This window comes from Eleginops maclovinus, chromosome 21 (assembly GCF_036324505.1).
Source record: "Eleginops maclovinus isolate JMC-PN-2008 ecotype Puerto Natales chromosome 21, JC_Emac_rtc_rv5, whole genome shotgun sequence".
NCBI classification, from domain to species: Eukaryota; Metazoa; Chordata; class Actinopteri; order Perciformes; family Eleginopidae; genus Eleginops; species Eleginops maclovinus.
Window position 1 is genome coordinate 14,278,817 of NC_086369.1, and position 17,988 is coordinate 14,296,804.

The 17,988-nt window shown below is 45.5% G+C and overlaps 1 protein-coding gene across 1 annotated transcript in view; it reads left to right on the forward strand.

The window, feature by feature from the left end:
* zfhx4 (zinc finger homeobox 4) overlaps window positions 1-17,988 on the forward strand; it is a 76,688-nt gene that overhangs the window by 17,359 nt on the left and 41,341 nt on the right. Inside the window, 4 exon segments of the mRNA XM_063912656.1 lie at window positions 2,497-5,032; window positions 5,312-5,548; window positions 5,973-6,267; window positions 7,799-8,340. Coding sequence (XP_063768726.1) covers window positions 2,543-5,032; window positions 5,312-5,548; window positions 5,973-6,267; window positions 7,799-8,340 — 3,564 coding nt within the window. The 5' untranslated portion in view covers window positions 2,497-2,542.

The following is a 17,988-nucleotide window of genomic DNA, read 5'->3' on the forward strand; positions in this document are numbered from 1 at the left end:
ATATGTATGTTTGACTGCAGGAAGAAGCCCAGTATGTTGTGTTGGAGCTAGGTGAGCATTGTGGAAGATTTATCGTAGAAAGCTGACTGAGCTGTAATTTAACTGGCCTTTATTTTGTGTATTTTTGTCCCTGCTGCCAAATTCATTTTATTTTCATATAGTCAGCACAGCTATATCTAAAATACAGTGTGTGTGTGTGTGTGTGTGTGTGTGTGTGTGTGTGTGTGTGTGTGTGTGTGTGTGTGTGTGTGTGTGTGTGTGTGTGTGTGTGTGTGTGTGTGTGTGTGTGTGTGTGTGTGTGTGTGTGTGTGTGTGTGTGTGTGTGTGTGACCATGCATTCTCGTGGGATGACACATCTTTGGCCTGTTTCAACTCCTTGCATTTTAGAATGCCGAAGTAATTGCTGCTAATTTCTTTGCAATTACAAGTGTTAGTTACATGAAGACAGGTGTGTGTTTGTGTTGTTTGTGGGGGTAGAAAACCATAGTTGTTATCTTCAGGATCTGTGCCCTGGGCTAAACATCACTTGGGTTTAAAAAAATAACATGTTTTCTTGATGTAGCAGTTGGTGGGAGTTTACTGGAGAGTAAAGATAGGGATTTGCATCGGTGTCTAAACCTTGCCTTTTTCCACATCCTTGCTGAACACAGAAGCACTGAAATTAATTCTCGGCTCCTTGTGGATTTGTCTTTAATCTCTCGAACAGATATACAGATATTGAGTGAGATCCAGAGAGAAAACATAATTTCTCCCTTTTTTAATCTATCACTAGTCCCCATGGAATCATCGCTGGGATATGTCAGATTAGAAATGATTATAGCGCGTACACACACATGCACCCGCAAACATACTCACACACATGTTTGATTTCATTCCTCACGCTTTTACTGTCCCTCCAACTGGCTTTGTTTAGCCCTGGATTGTTGCAGATTAATCCTCTAATTGCTTTGTAGCTTTGTTGTGAGAGAGAGGGAGTGTAGGAAAAGAGAGGGAGAATTAAGCAGCAGGTGGATTGGGTTAAAGGTTAACGTGGCTCTTTAAAGCTTTCTTTTAATGCCAGCTCATTTACACGCAAGCCTCCGAAAGGCGCTGGTATTGTATCAAGTGAAAAACACTGGCATGCACAAGGAGTTCATTTGTTGCATTTTGCTGAGCAAGAAAGCCGTTTCTTCTAAGTAGCAGTGAAGCTTCATTTCTCAAGCTTTTAGTTTGTTTTTCTCCTTCCTCCCCTTATGGCTTTTTCTCAGTTGTTTCTCCTTGTTCTTTTTAGGTGATGGGAAATAATGATTACAAAATGAAACGACTGTGGGTGCTATGTGTTTGTGGGCTTAGCAGGCCGTTTTGTACATTGTGTGCGCACAGTTGTGTGAGCCTTTGCGTTCGCATTTGTGGCTTGTTGTGAAAAGCCCAGAGATTTAAGTAGTGAGGGGTTGAGAGATGGGCAGCCGCCCAGGATTGATAACATCTCTCTGGTATTCCAAACATCATTCCTCCTGAAAGCTCGTTCTCTCTCTCTCTCTCTCTCTCTCTCTCTCTTGGTCTCCCATTCACTACTATATGAAAATACATTTGAAATATAATGAATGTACAAATTCTTTACTTTCCTGATTTATTGCTGCTTCAGTACTCTACACAATTTGACAATATGCAATGTTTTACCTCTCCCTTGCTGCAAGACAATATACAGTTTCATACTTTCAATTGTCCGCTCTGTCATACCTTCAGGGCATTAATAAGTGAATAGGTGCTGCCTAATTAGCAACTCGTGACTTGTAAGAACATGCCAAGACTGATTTAGCAAATGAATGAGGACTCCTCTCGCTCTAATCCGCTCTTCCTCTTAAAGGAAGACACTAACACTTCTGCGTATGAGTTATTTAAGAAACATGATTTTCTTTGTGTTGTTAGTGAATAAGCCAACATCTTGAGGGTTAGCAAAGCTATCTGGTAAAAGCCTGACATCATAATCTTTTAGCATTGCATTAGCACATAGGATCCGAGAGTAAGGAAACGGCTTGCTGCTTCCTGTGTTGCACAGCGGTATGTCGATCAAACATTCTATTTACTCGACAATTGGGTTATTCCTATAAACTTCCCCACTGCTGGCTGTCGTGGGAGCTGCTTCATTCATTTATACCTAATTTCCCCCGTTTCCCAGCTCCCATCCCTGGGGACTAAACTTTTGTTCAAGGAGATTTTTTTTTCTTTTGTTTTGGCAAGCAATCTCAGTCTGCCTGTTGTAAGACAAAGATGCAAGGGGGAGCAGTTAATATCTGATTTCTGCAATTTTCAAACGTTGTCATGGTGCTAGCTACTTAAAGCTGCTCTTATATCTTGTAGGTGATACGCTATACAGATCTGGAATCTGTCATCTTGTTTTGATGTTCTAAGAAACAACTTAGGAACTTTGGTTGAGTACATTTTACTAACTTACTATGTTGAGCAAATTTGCACACATTAACTGTCTGTTCTGTTTTCTGTGTTTCCCAAACTCAGGTCCCTGTTAGGCTGGATGAGATGAGATCCCTATGTAGTAGTCGTCATGGCAACTTGTGACTCTCCCCCTATGGTGTCATCACGGCAGCAGGGACATGGTGGCCAGAGGCTGGACGCTGCTGCTGAGGACAACTCCGTCATCCCCATGGAGACCAGTGTCGCCAACAGCAACAACACCAATACCAACTACCAAACGTCGCCTGCTGCCATTGGAGAGCCAGAGAATGGCCTCAGAGAGTCCACTGTGAGCCCGCTGAGGTCCACTGCTACCCCCACCAATGTCAGTGCAACCATCGACCCTGTGACTGAACAGAGTCGGAGAGAAAGCTTTACTACCGGTAACAAAGGGAGTGTTACCGGGACTTTAACAGGAGGAGGAGGAGCAGCTTTGGGTTCGGACTGTTCTGCCCCTGCCACGTCTCCCGTGGCACCGGCAAAGGAGATCCCCTGCAACGAATGTTCTAGTTCCTTCTCCAGTTTACAAAAATACATGGAGCACCACTGCCCCAATGCCCGTCTGCCTACCACTGGAGGTCTAGAGGAGGGTGAGGAGGTTGAAGGGATGGTAGGGGAGGAGAGTGAAGATGAAGGAGAGTGTGGGATGGGTGTTGCAGAAGTGGGGGACATGAACAGTGAGATGGAGATGGAAGAGGATAGTGATGTGGAGAACCTGAGCAGTGAGATCATCTACCAGCCTGATGGTTCTGCTTTCATTCTGGAGGACGCCAAAGAGCAGTGTGGCAACCAAGGGGGGCTCCCTGTGCCTCACCAATTCAGGGGCCTACTGCCCCCCCAGCCCTTCCCCAACGCCCAGGTCAGCAGTGGCCAGAGTGCCCTGAGCCCAGGGGGGGAACGGTTGGAGCAGCCCACTGCACCCATGTCCTTCTACCCCCAGATCATCAACACTTTCCACATCGCCTCATCCCTGGGAAATAAACCCCTAGTGGCCGACCACCCCTCCTTCCCAAATACCTCAGCTGGAGGGCTGGCGGGCGCTGGTCCCGTGTTGCACAGTTTCCGTGTCTATGACCTCCGCCATAAGAATGACAAAGACTATCTTAAGGCAGATGGTGCAGCCAAAAACTCCTGTGTGTCCAAAGATGTCCCCAACAATGTGGACTTGTCCAAGTTTGAGGGCTGTGTGGCCGATGGGCGGCGGAAACCTGTGCTTATGTGTTTCCTTTGCAAGCTGTCTTTCGGCTACAGCCGTTCCTTCGTGACACATGCTGTCCATGACCACCGTATGACCCTGAATGATCAGGAGCAGAAACTGCTGAGCAACAAGCATGTCTCTGCCATCATCCAGGGCATCGGCAAGGACAAAGAACCTCTTATAAGCTTTCTGGAACCAAAAAACCCCCACAACTCTGTGCTACCCCACTTCCCCACACCTGCCAACTTCTTAGGGCCAGACACCGGGCTCCGCGGCTTGTGGAACACTTTCCACAGCAGTGGGGAGAATACCGATTCCCTTCAGGCAGGTTTTGCCTTCCTGAAGGGCAGTGCCAGCAGCTCCTCCAATGACCAAACCCCCAGAACCCAAACCATGCCAAAGGCCGAGACCAACCCAAACCTCGGGGGAGGGGCTGGTGCCCACAGAACCCCCAGTGGGAGTTATACTGCTGCTGCCACTGGTAGCAACCTGGAGGGTCAGAACTCTGATAGTGACTGCAAGGGCCACGTTAGGGACACATGCACTTTGCAACCCAATGGGCCGGACCTGAGCCAGTACCCGCACGTCAAGCGGGAGCCCGGTGCAGTTGGAGGAGAAAGTCCCGAGCAGGATGAAGATTCTTACTCCAATGGTGGAGTAGAAATGGAGGTAGACGAGGAGGAGGAACAGGCCATGACCATGGCGATGACAGGCCAGCTGGCTGACAGCACCAGTAGCAAAGATTTCCCTCTCTTAAACCAAAGTATTTCCCCCCTTTCCAACAGTGTGCTAAAGTTTAACATAGACAGTAAAGGCCCTGCATCCACCTCCTCGTCCTCCCTGACTGCCTGTGAGAAGATGGAGCTGGAGAAGAGCCACCTGTCTACTGCCCTGGCAGCTGCCAGAGAGAGGGAGAGCAGCAATGACTCTAGTGAAGTCCTGGCAGGACGGGATGAGTCGTCGCCGTCCTCCAACCCCCTTGACATGATGATGTTGCGCAGAGATGATGAGAGTCCTGGACCGCTGCATCAACACACAGGAAATCCCAGTACGCCTGGAACTCCTGGGACACCTGGTACCCCTGGTCCAGGTGAAGGGTCACCAGGTAGTGGGGTGGAGTGCCCCAAGTGTGACACAGTCTTGGGATCTTCACGGTCTTTGGGAGGGCATATGACGATGATGCATTCACGTAACTCCTGCAAGACGCTGAAGTGTCCCAAGTGTAACTGGCACTACAAGTACCAGCAGACACTGGACGCCCACATGAAGGAGAAACATCCAGAGTCCGGTGGATCATGTGCGTACTGCCGCACAGGACAGCCTCACCCTCGTCTAGCCAGAGGCGAAAGCTATACCTGTGGATACAAGCCGTTCCGCTGTGAGGTCTGTCCATATCATTTTTTATCTTAATGGACCTCTATCTTCCTCTCTTATCTTTCAGAAGATGCCCTATAATCATGATGTGCTTTAACTGGGGTGCGGTTTTATTAGCCAAATTGTATTGTTGAATTAACCCAAAATATGCTCAGGGTTTGGTGGACATGTTCTTTCACAGATATAATTGTTAGAGTAATCTCAAACTACTGACTTAAACAAAATGTAATAATCAATCATCTGACATCAGTAAATGACACGTCACTGTATTATTTTATTCTTTTTTAGGTATGCAACTACTCAACCACCACCAAAGGCAACCTAAGCATCCACATGCAGTCGGACAAGCATCTGAACAACGTACAAACACTCCAGAACGGTGGCACTGAGGTTCAATACAACCACAACCATACCCACAACCATACCCACAACCATGCCAACCCTGTGCCCAGTGCCAGCCTTGGTGGAGGCTGTGGGGCACCCTCGCCATCCAAGCCCAAACAGAAGCCAACTTGGCGCTGTGAGGTAATGAAACAACAGTGTCATTGTAGCGCTTTGGTAGCAGCATAGCAATTTGCTTGTTTCAATGTCTAAACAATCAGCTCGTTATTCCCCTCTGCGTCACTATGTCTATTATTTTTCTGCCACATCGTCTGACCTCTGGTCATTCTAAAACTGAATTTATCCTAAATTCTATGAGTATCTCCAAGCGGACACCAGAACAAATTAATCATCATGACTGCATTAATTACATGATTGCATTTTATAGTATTTATGGTTTGGATACTAATAATTGGTTGGTGGTGCTTAAGTTGTTGTAAATGCCTTTTATGAACATTATATGAATGCAAACGATAGCTTGAAAATGTTTTAATGAGAATAATGAGAAAGGTAAAGTCTAATTTTATGTGTAAAGGAAATTGAATTTATCCCGCCTTGCTTCCAACAGGTGTGTGACTATGAGACGAACGTAGCGCGGAACTTGCGCATCCATATGACGAGCGAGAAACACATGCACAACATGATGCTGCTGCAGCAGAACATGAAGCAGATCCAACACAGCCTGCATATGGGCCTGGCCCCGGCTGAGGCAGAGCTTTACCAGTACTACCTGGCTCAGAACATGGGCCTGGCAGGTGTGAAACTGGAGAGCCCAGGTGGCAGTAGCGGCCCAGAAGCCCAGATGATGATTAACCCGTTCCAGCTAGATCCTGCAACCGCGGCTGCTCTTGGATCTGGTCTAGGTGAGGATTGGAAAATTAAAATGAAACATGAGTTCAACCCATTAATCAAAAAGGTCTCATTTCTAATGTTTCCTTGGTAATATGTTTGCCTTTGAGCTCGGTTTTCTCTTATGTGATTGTTTCATATATCTGATGCCATCTGAGCATTGTTTTTATCTCTGCCTCTCCTTTTGTTGCTCTTCATTTTTTTCCCTGCCCTCTCACCTTCTCTTTTCGGCTCCCATCCTCTTTACTGCGCCCCCCTCCCCTCACCCACCACTCTTTCTCTTTCCCTCTTATCTCCGCTCTCATATTGTCCCTCTGTCATTGTCTCCCTTCTTTGACCCCTCTCACTGATTAAAAAATGATTATGAGACGCCACATGAGAATTATTCTTAATCTTTCATTTGTAATTTTCTTAAGTCAGTTTAATCCCCCCCATACACACCCCGCCCCACCTTCACTCACCCTGGAGAGGACCCACACACATGTGCATATACGCACACATACACGCGCACACACACACACACACACACACACACACACACACACACACACACACACACACACACACAGCAGGAAGCGGATTCCCGTAGGAGTGAGAGAGATTTAACAATGACCCTGCAGTGTTACACACCCACTCCCTCCTCTAGTGTGGAGGTCACAGCCCAGCTAGCAGATGTACTCTCAGTGAATTACACTGATAACACACAGCTCCCCATAGCGAGCGCAGCTGTACCTATGTTTGGATGGTGTGAGCAGGAAATCTTTTTAAAGAGCAGCACACACCGACACACATCTAGACATCCACTAATTGGGGGAATTATACTTAAACTGTAAAAAGGAAACTTGATTAAGATGATTTGTAATTGTTCAGTTCTCTGTGCTCCAAACACCGTGTTGAGATATTATCTGAGACAAAGACATGATGAGCTTTGGAAGCATTCAAAGAGAGACAATGAAGGGATCAAATGAAAGAGTTAATTACATTTCTATGAATGGCAGAAATTCTTTTTTTTCTTCTCCCTGCGTGGGCGGGAAGAAGAAAGAAATCTGGTATAATGCATTGATCAGCTTTTCAAATCTCTGCGTGGATGAGAAACGCTCGGAGCCCTAAAACCGTTGTCCCACCATTGCTGAGAGCAGTAATTAAAGCTACCTGATGAGCGAGTTAGCAAGTTGAAAAGGATGATTGTAATTGATCCTGATTCAATCCTATTAGGGTTTTTTATAGACAAGACTTTGTAAGGAGCCCTAGTCCTCTGTGAGGCTTTATTTTATCAAATCCTTTTGTGTGAGAGGGGCTTGCATGGAGGACTCACTTTTCTCTCCACACTTAATTTCATTAAAAGAGCCTTTTCTCTTTCTCTCTATCCTTTATCCCTCCCTTTGCATGCCAGCCTTTCATTTTCAAATGAGCCCTGTTTTTACACTGCATGCCTTCTATCTGACACGGTGTTATTTTATGCTTCCATGTATGCAATTCTTATTAAAACTCAATTTTGAATAGATTTCTGTTCTTGTGTCTGACTTGCGTTCTTTGTCTCCACAGTGAACAGTGACCTATCAGCGGAGTTGCGTCTTGCCAGTGGTCAGCTGATGGCAGACGACCTATCCCTGGTGTCCTCAGGTGGAATGGGGGGAATGTCCTCGTCGGACCCCTCCCTCTCCTCTCTGTCGCCACCCATCAATGACCCCTCCCTGCGCCTCTACCAGTGCGCCGTTTGCAACTGCTACTCCTCGGACAGCCTGGAGGCTCTCAACGCACACGTCAACGCCGAGCGAGCCCTGCCCGAAGAAGAGTGGCGCTGCGTGGTCGGCGACGTCTACCAGTGCAAGCTGTGCAGCTACAACACCCAGCTGAAGGCCAACTTCCAGCTGCACTGCAAGACGGACAAGCACATGCAGAAGCACCAGCTGGTGGCCCACATCAAGGAGGGAGGCAAGGCCAACCAGTGGAGATTAAAGTGTGTGGCCATCGGCAACCCCGTGCACCTCAAGTGCAACGCCTGTGACTACTACAGCAACAGCGTGGATAAACTGAGACTGCACGCCACCAACCAGAGGCATGAGGGTGCTGTCCGCCTCTATAAGGTAAACATTTCTGACATTATATTCCACAAAACACAGCACAATGCAGCCTCGTTCCAACTGAAATACATCTGAGGGGAAGACCATTTATTTTAAGGTCAGATTGAGAAAAAGCACACATGTTTTTGTTTATAAAGAATTTGCCCCTTCCTCTTCACTGCAATGTCACATGGATATAAAGTTCCCATGAGAATGGCACGACCGAGAAGAAAAAGGTCACTGTTAAAGCATGCAGGAAGATTTCCATCCGATATTAGTATACGTCCTGATTTTGACCAGCTGGCATAACTGTTACTGTTAATTACACACAAGTCACATCCTATCAGCGAGCTCCACATATCTCAAAGTTCTGATTATCTTCAGCTGTCTTGTTTTTTTTCTCTCAGCCACAAATAATACTGGAATCATTTGTTTTTCTTGATAAGAGTAATGAGCCACATATTTTGAGCAATGACACAATCAAAGAAGATGTTACTCTGGGTGTGTTACCCCCATAAAAAACATTTATAAACATAAATATTTATACCCTTCACTCTCTAAGTAATAAACAGTTTCTCACACAGCCAGTATTTGGCATCTTTCTCCTCCCCAATATATTAAAGGTGATTTAGATGGTCTGCTTCAGCTTAATAGGATGCTGTTACATTACAGAGGCCTTGACCTACAGGACAGGATCAAGTGCATTACATTAATGAGGATTTCTTTACTACTGTATAACATTTGGGTGTGGGTGTGTGTGTGTGTGTGTGTGTGTGTGTGTGTGTGTGTGTGTAAGAAGATCTGGTCACAATTATTTACTCTGCAATATGTTTTTTTTATTTGTAAAATCTCAGCTACAAAAAAAAAAGGAAAAGCAGAAGAGACAGAATGACATGCAACACATATTTTAAACTAAATGTAAATCTGCGTTACAAGAAGTCCTCTGCTTCAGGCTTAACTCAGTCCTTTAAATATTTTGTATATCATATTTTTTAACACAGTTATCTCATAGGAATTGCACTCATTCAGAAATCTGTGTCCAATTCTTTCCTACAGTTCAGAGGCTTGAATGGATTAAGCACATTGGCATCCTTAAGGTTATTTAAAACAGTCGTGGGATGACACATGATTGGATGACAGTCGACAGGCTGAACTTGTTAGGTTGGAGATCCTCAGGAAATTTTGACTAACTTCATTGAAATAATCAAAATCAGAAATCCTTTATTTGTCCAACCGAGGGGAAATTTACAGGTTTTTTTATAATAAGAAAAGTGCTGCTTGAACATTGGCGGTTGCATTTTTTGAGTGTTAAGCAGCGGTTCGAATGGATTGAATATGAGGCCAGATACACTGCACACTAGCAGCTATGTAATCATACAAAAACATCTATTTATAACATTAGTGATTAATTGTACAAACCCAAGAAGTACAATCAGCAGGGAAATATTTCCCATTAAACTTAAAAAGCTGGGGCTTTCAGGCACTCACAAGCAGCAGTTTAGCCAAGGCAAATGAGGGTCATCCCAATGCCCCCTCCGTGCACCCATGCACCCGTGTACCTCATCCACCCACCCACCCAGCTACCCTGCAGGCCTCAACAAATCTGTTCCACAGATGACGCTTTTAATGCCTCTGGCAGAAATCCCACTATTTTACCCTTGGACATGTGGTAGTAAAGCAGAGAGAGGGGGAGAGAAAGCACGAGAGCAGCAGAGCAAAGGCAGAGGGAAAAAAATCATTTCTTTATTTGACCAGAAAAACACCTCTCCTTTTATGTATTGGCAGAGGTGAAAAGCACATGGGGATGGAGGTAGCTTGGCCGGGCGCATAAAAGATCCGAGTGTTGACGACTTCACCATCTGGTTTTTTGGAAACATAGAATATCTTTATGGCATGGGAAACCATTTGAAGATACAAACAAAAAGCATATTCAGGAGATTTTATGGCTCCTTTGTAGCAGCGATGGAGTACTTCTAAGGGGAATTGAGAGGTTTTTTTTCCAGACTTTGAAACTGCAAGAGGGAAATGACATTAGCAGCACACGGACACCGAGTCATCTGGTGTCCAGGGCACAGCAGGTGGCGCAGGAAGTGCTACGCCTTATATGGGAAAAGCGGAGGTCGACGCCTGGCTGCATACTGAAGAGGAAATGTGGGAAATCCGATTGGTCACTGTTTGTTTTAATGAGAATGATACCGCACAGGGTGTTTTCCACTGCATCTCTAGTGATACAGAATTTAGTTGGAATTAAAAGTGTGTAGGGAACATCACTTCAGTGTTATCACAGCTGTCAAGTGCAAATCCTTAACCCCTAGATGCATTGTAAATGACTAAATGGAAGATGTTTGAACGTAGCGTTTTTACGCTAGCAGCATGTGAGGTAAGCTCTGCATTTAATGCTGCCGTAGCATGGCGTGTCGATAGCTGGCCGTGCCCGTGTTTGACTTAGCGTTGAATATGATGATGTATGGTTTCGTTATGATTTTTAATAACAAACACTGGCGTTAATACACATGGAGACAGGAGTAAATCTGTCAGTGCCATTCACAAGTGCTGCAGGGCTAAGTAGGAGGTTCAGTTTGTAGCGAAGCATGTGTGTTTGTATGTGCGTGTCCCCGCAGAGCTTTGAGGTTTAGATCTGGGCCGTGCTTGCCCCTGGGTCATTAGGAGTTGAGAATGTTCATGGTCAATGTGGCATGGTCAAGGACCACACACACACACACACATACACACACATTTACACCAACACACTTTGTCTGGTAGGCCATGGCACCTGTTTCTCAGATGGCCGTCCGAAAAAAAATCTAAAACCGTCCTCAGCCACCAGCACCCCACCCTGTCTGTCCAGCTATCCGTCATAATTCAAGCGGAAATGGAAATCTGGGGTCCTCTGCACATTTCCATATCCCTGTTCTTCTTATTATTATTTTTCCCCTTCCTTGTCTTCCCTTACAATCGTCTTGAAACGCATCTTTCTAAAATACTTACGAGACAGGGACTTTTTTAGTTTTTTAAAAGGTGTCTCTTTTTGTCTCCCACTGCCTCCATCTCACCCTCTCTCTTTGTTTTGTCCCGGACTCTCTCATTCTCCTATTTCCTCCCTCTCTCTTTTTCTATCTCTCCCCTGGGGAGCCGCAGATAGGCCATCTCATTACCCATGATCCTCTTGGCAACACCATAGCCGGGAAACGAAGGGTGGGGGGGAATTAAACGGGGGGTGGGAGAGCTGAGAAGAGTGAGAGATGTAAGAAAAAGGGGAGAAAAAGAGGCTGGGTTGTAGATGCATCAAAAGAAGATTCTCCCTTTCTTTTAGATCTTTCTGTATTTTTCTCATTTATTTATATTTATTTGCTTTTTTTCATCAGCCATTGGTCATTTTATTCTTTCAATCCCCCTCCCTCCCTCCCTCCCTCCCCTCACATTTTATTCTCCTCCATCTCCCTCTGTGGAGTTGGCTGTGCTTATGCATCTGTGATATTAAGTCTACCGCTGTGCCTCGGCTATTAGCAAGGGTCAACCCTGCCCACTCTCATTTGAAAATCAAATGGCCCTATATATATGCAGCCCAAATTATTGGACTGTCATTTGGACTCGTGTGACGGGGAAATGGACAGGAGATTGACTCCCGTAGATTTGCATAAAAAGCTATTGTACCCTGTTCCCGGAATAGAAAAGAAGAGCAGAGATCTGTTTCAAATGCACAGCACCGTTTATGACACACACTTGCATAAATGCATATGTAAATACAGAGGTGTGCGATTACATACAGTCATGGAGACATACAGTAACTGCACTCACACACAATTGGTTACTATTTTCCACTTGAGCCTCTGTTCCAGACACTGGGCTCGTCTCACTCTTGCAGAGAAAAAAGAAATGTTTGCGGACACTTCACACTAGATGCTACTTGACTGCAATATATAGATTTTCATGGAGACTGATGATGCACCCTGCCAACCAGAGTTCAGGGCTATAAACCTGAGCAGCATGAATGAATTAACTCTAGAGTCTCTTCCTTACTCACTCCTACAAGTTCTTTTTCTCTCCCCCTCTGCGAGGCAAAGAGACGCCAGTTTGTAGATTATTCAAATCGTCTCCTCTTTCACCTGCGTGGAGATTACAATGGAAATCTTTCAGAGGTCCGGGGGTGGTGAAGTGGGGGGGGTGGCGTCTAATTAAAGCATAAAAGCAGGTGTGTGCATGTGTGTGTTTGTGTGTGTGTGTGTACGCTGTTGCTTTGTGTGTTTGACAGAAAGGTTTGAATAGATGGACTTCCCCACCCTCCCCCTGCCTTCCTAATAATCCTCATAGATATTAATAAGAGTTTCGCCCATTCTCTCTCCACAACGCCTTAACCAGATGGTCGGCAAAGCATTAGTGTGTGCGTGTGTCCAGCTTTGGTCCAGCTCCTGATTGACACTCATACGTAATGTTTAATTACCCTAGCCAGCTTCCCCCTCCTGCGCGGTGCCATTTTATTCTACCTTTTAGGTGTTTTTCCCTGGGTGTAAGACAAAGAGGAGGCTAGTTCTCTGGTATTAATAGCCAGATGTGATCCTCTTCATAATCATCCCCACTCCTCTCTGAGCCGTGGGTCACTTGGGCCGGGTCCAGGGCCGGGGCCAAGCCATTTGTCCATGTGCAGGGGACTGTGAAGCAGATCGGGGCTGACAGGTATGGGAACGATAGCAGAGAGGGTTATGGAGTGTGTACAGAGGAAGGGGGGTCAGTGTCTTCCAGACCTCCAGAAGGAAGGGAACATCGCAGGGATGCAGGAACAAAGGAGCTCACAGGAGTTTGTCTTTCCCCCCCTTGGCTCATCTGAACCCTCCCACCCTTCCCCAAATACACACTTCCCTCCTCCTCCTTTCCTTACCGCCCCTCCTCACACACTTTTCTTCCTTCTCCTTTTCCTTTTTTTCAAACTCCTCCTTGTTCTTGATCTTCCTATTGGGACAAAGATAACAAGAGTGTTTTTTTTCAAATACAAAAAAAGGAACTAATCAAAGAGGGCGCATGATCTCAAACGTGATCTCTCGGAGCACGCTGCTTCACTTTTGATATGTTGATTTGATCACAGACGGATCACATGGCAGCGAGATCAGACAAATATTTTTGTGTAAGTTCATTAGCGCTACCTTTGAAATATCCTGACATTAAACTACGTGCCCCAATTTGTCTGAAAGTTATCTCTTTACATGTCAATTAGAGGCAAGTAGGTGTTTTATTCTTGAAATAATCAGCCTTTTAATGGTGTTCAGACAGGAGAACCCCACTTTTCCCCTCTCATGAAGCTATCAGGATATTGATATGGACAAAGTTGAACTGAAATACTCCTCAACGCCCTTCCAAATCAATAATCAATCGATTGGAGGTAATTGTGCCTCCCTTGGAACGGTCCCAAGTCTCCCTCTCTGTCGCTTCCTCTCTCCTTCTCACACTCTCTCCGTCATTATCAGCATGTGGCCCAGTATTCGGCATTTCAGCATTCCAGCTGTAATTGATTTTAACCATTAGGTGCTCAGTGAATAGATAAGTAGTGGGAGATATTCGATTATACGGTGAAAGAGAGAGACAAGGATGAAAAGAGGGAGGGAGACGGATTGAGGGATGTTGTTGGAGAGCTGGAGAAAGAGGAACTGACCTGTCCTGCTGTCTGTCCGTCTCCACCGCCGCTCCTCCATCCTTGCAGCATGCACAATACTGCTGACCTCCTGCGAGTTCAAGCAGCTTAGTTTCTGCGAGGTAATCCCTAATGCTTTGAAATAGACCTGATAGAAAGCCCACTTACTTGTTCGGGATTAATATGGGTTGGGTGGGGGGTTGGAGATGTCCTAAGTATTTCGGCACATTTAGTTAAATTAACCCATTGGATTTATCAACTCTTAATTGTGGTCTCACCTGCACAGGGATCAGGAGTCTCTAAAAGCAGCATACAGATGGGTGACCTGAATCCTTACACAGTATCTGCTGCATGCATTAACACTCCTCTCTATTGTTTATGTTTACTATGCTTTTACTCCTTTCAGTGATTGCACATCCCCTACAGAGGCCATTTTGAATCTGAGCCGAGGGTGGTATTGCTTTCCCACTGTTTTTCGAAAGATATAAGTCTGTCCTTTCTCCTCTTTTTTCCCCGTTCTGGCAGGAGTGTAGGTTAGGACTAGGGGTAGGAGCGGATGGGGTAGGGGGTGGGGGGAACAAAGGCAAACATTTGAGTAATCTTCAAAGAGCCCATTGGTATGTTGAGTGGACGCTGGTATGCGGACTGCGGCTGAGGCTTTTTCAGGGAAAACAATATCCTTCCTTTAGACCGGGGCCGGGGCCTGGGCAAACACTATCAGCCAGGCGACTCTGCCCAGCGCTGCCACCGCTATCAGCTTACCCCCCCACTCCCCCTGTCTTGCGGAGAAAATGGTAGGGTCCTCTTTGTTGCCGGAACAGCACAGAACTCATCATTATAGGTTTATGGGGGGAGACAGAACAGCCCAGGTTGTCCCATGAGTTTGATGTGACGTGTCGTTGCAGAAGCTGTTATCTTTTTGGAGACACAGTCACTCTATAAATGTTTGCTGCAGACAAAAAGAGAGAGACGCAGGCTTGAGTCGACTGCCTTCTGTAAAAGGAAGCAGGGAGGGATCAAGTGTGCCATCTTGTAGGTCAACTGCGAGGCATTTGATTTCCTGTGGCAATATGCAAAACGGCGCCGCTGAAGAGGTGCTTTCATTGTGCTCTTCCTGGCAGAGGTACCACTCCAACATGCACACACACACACACACTTAGACACAGCTTGTACACACAAGTCTCATTGTTTCCTGGGAATAAGGAGCGAACCTTTTGAAGTGAGTTTGAATATTAAATTTTAGGATGAGGATTCGGTAACATGATATATTATGTTCTATGTAAATACGAAGGATAAAAGTAGCTTGATGGCACCTTGGTTTGGCTCTTAAAAGAAAGAAGCAGACAGTCTGCCATTTTGTGACAGTTTCAAAATGAACTCCCTTTGTCCAGTAATCACTAGCCATTTTCTCACGAGGATCCACCCCAGGGATAATTTCTCCCATTTCTCTGTCATTAGCAGGGCCTGGTATTAGGCTTGTGTTTTGTTCCCTGTACCTTTTGTTTTGTGCTAAGTGAAACCATGCGACAGGGTAGGGGCTAACTGGAAAACAATACTCCCCTTCACAGGCTCAGGAATGTGTAATTAGTGATTTGAACCCGACTACACTCGACTAGATTCTTCCCTATCATTCTCTCCCTCTCTGTCTCTTGTTCTTTTGTTCTTTCTGTTATAGATTCTCACCGCCTTCGCCTCTCAATCTATATAGTTTCACTCATTGTATGTTTCTGTCCTTCCTTTTGTCTCCCTCTCAGCAAGCCTCCATTACAAACCGAGCAAAGAAAACAAACTTGGCAAAAAAAAATCGCTGCTCCTCTCGGCACCAAAATCATTTTCCCCTCTCTTCCCTTTCAGTTTTAGTTAAATATAACAACATCAGTGTAATTCAAATCTCTTTGATGCTACCAGCCAATAAGCTGAAGCCCCGGCTTTTCAACCGCTTTATTTTTGTTTTTCTTAGATCCTGTCAATTAGGCCTTAGCTTGATTTCCCAAAAGCATCTTTGCATGTTGGGAAAAATGGAAAAATGATGAAACCTACCCAAAAGCATGTTAGCATTTCAGCAGTATCCCTCCCCCTCGCGCAGCACTGGAAAAAGATAATCCCACAAGCATGTTAGCATTTCAATGATCTTCATCTCAGCATTTTATGATCTCTGTCCCATTGTGAGTCGATGGAAAATATAATCACAGTTGCAATATGGTTTAGGGAAACAGTGAGGTCTGGTCAGTCTCACCTGGCTGCGTTGGAGACAAGCTGGGGCTTTTAGACCCTAATGGGCTAAGGTCAGGATGGCTAATAGGGAGTAAGTGGCTGAACCATGCCGTCTAAATCTAATGCTAATGTAAATACTGATCCATTTTCACGGGGGGTGGAGGTGAGCTGGCTTTCAAGGCACACAGACCGATGAAGATTTGTTCTGGTGTCTCTTTCTGCTTGAATATTCCCAACTGCTGGGGCAGTGTATTATAAAACATCTGGCGACAGTGCTTAGAGACGCAAAAATGATATTTAAAACACATTCACTGATTACGACCAGAAGAAATGGATCAGATTGTAAATCAACAGGACTTTTTCCCTTTTTTTTTTGCTCTGGTCTGCATCACTCTTGTGTGTTTGTGCCTGGAAAAAAGAGAGAGTAAGAGATAGTCAGAAGGGATTTTTTTTCCGAGCAAGGGGGCCAGAGGTCAGGAAGCTGTGAACTTCAGATTGACCTTTGCTCCATCCGTCAGACACACTTCCGTCACTGCTCCATGTGTGTGTGAGTGTGTGTCGGCGTGTCCATGTGTGGGAGTCAGAAAATGGAAGGCAGGACTGTTAACCAAACTTTAAAGTCTGATTTTCCCCTTGCTATCACTGTAGAGGATAAAGAAGCAGAGTGAAACAAGTTGAACGCAGGGAGACAGCACTGGATTGGGAAGAGCGGCCGACAGCTAGTACATATGATTGTGATAATTCATTTATTTGACTTGTCGGCCATTACGCATTGGAAGCTTATTATTATTGGATGACCTCAGCTAAGCTCGCCTACAGGCCCTGCACCTCATGGACAAGCCCCAGAGCTCGGATCACATGTGACTGCCAGCAAGCAGACAGCTGAGAGTAACAGGAGAGACAATTTAGCTGTAGGAAATCTTTTTCTTTGTATTTATGAAAGTAAGAGAAAGAGAAGACGGCCGACAGGAGAAAAAAACATTAAGGTCGGGTAAGGGGATTTTTTTCTGGAGTTGTTTTGCTTCTCCGGTATCTTTAGATCACACACAGTGGCCTTGTAGGAGCGAGTGAGGAAAGTAGGAGATGTGCATTTTATCTGTATTTGTGTGCAATGTGCACTCAGCACTTTTTTCTATGTGGTTCCTATTTGCATATTTGTTTTTGTGCGTGTGCAGCACTGAATCCGTCTCTCCATACACTATATTTGCCGCTCTCTTTATCTGCGGAAGCAAGGTGGCACATACCTGGGCCTTCAGCATCTCCTTACAGCCGTGCAGTCTGCCGGCGGATCTATTGGTAGTGATCTTGCGTTACATCTATGTCTGGGGGGCTGAGCGGCGGTTAGCAGTAACATGTGTTAGGGAGGTGGTAGCACTGATGGAATTCTACACTTGGCAGCCTTCCAGGCAGCGCTGGTATGTGTTTAAAATACTTTCAAGGAACAAAACACGCTTTTGTTGTTTGCCGGGCCAAGTGGGGCTGTTTTTGTCTCCGATGGCCCCCGGGGGCCCAGGGGATAGCACCGGAAGCTGGTGACGTGAAGGAAGGTATACTCAACAACAAGCTTCCCTTAAAAAAGAAACTCTGTTGAAAGGAGATAAAGGTCTTTATTTTCCTAATGTGCGGGGTGCACATTTGCATGCATGCACACTCTCTCAGCGCACACAAATAGGAAAACAGGAAGTATGTACGGATTCTTTACATATAAAACCCGTACACACACGCTCTGACACACTCACAGTGGTTATTAAGACATAGCTGTGGTAGTGGAGTGTTCATTAGCTGCCTGCTTCTACACTTAATGACAGGAAAGAGTCATGTTTGTACTGAATACC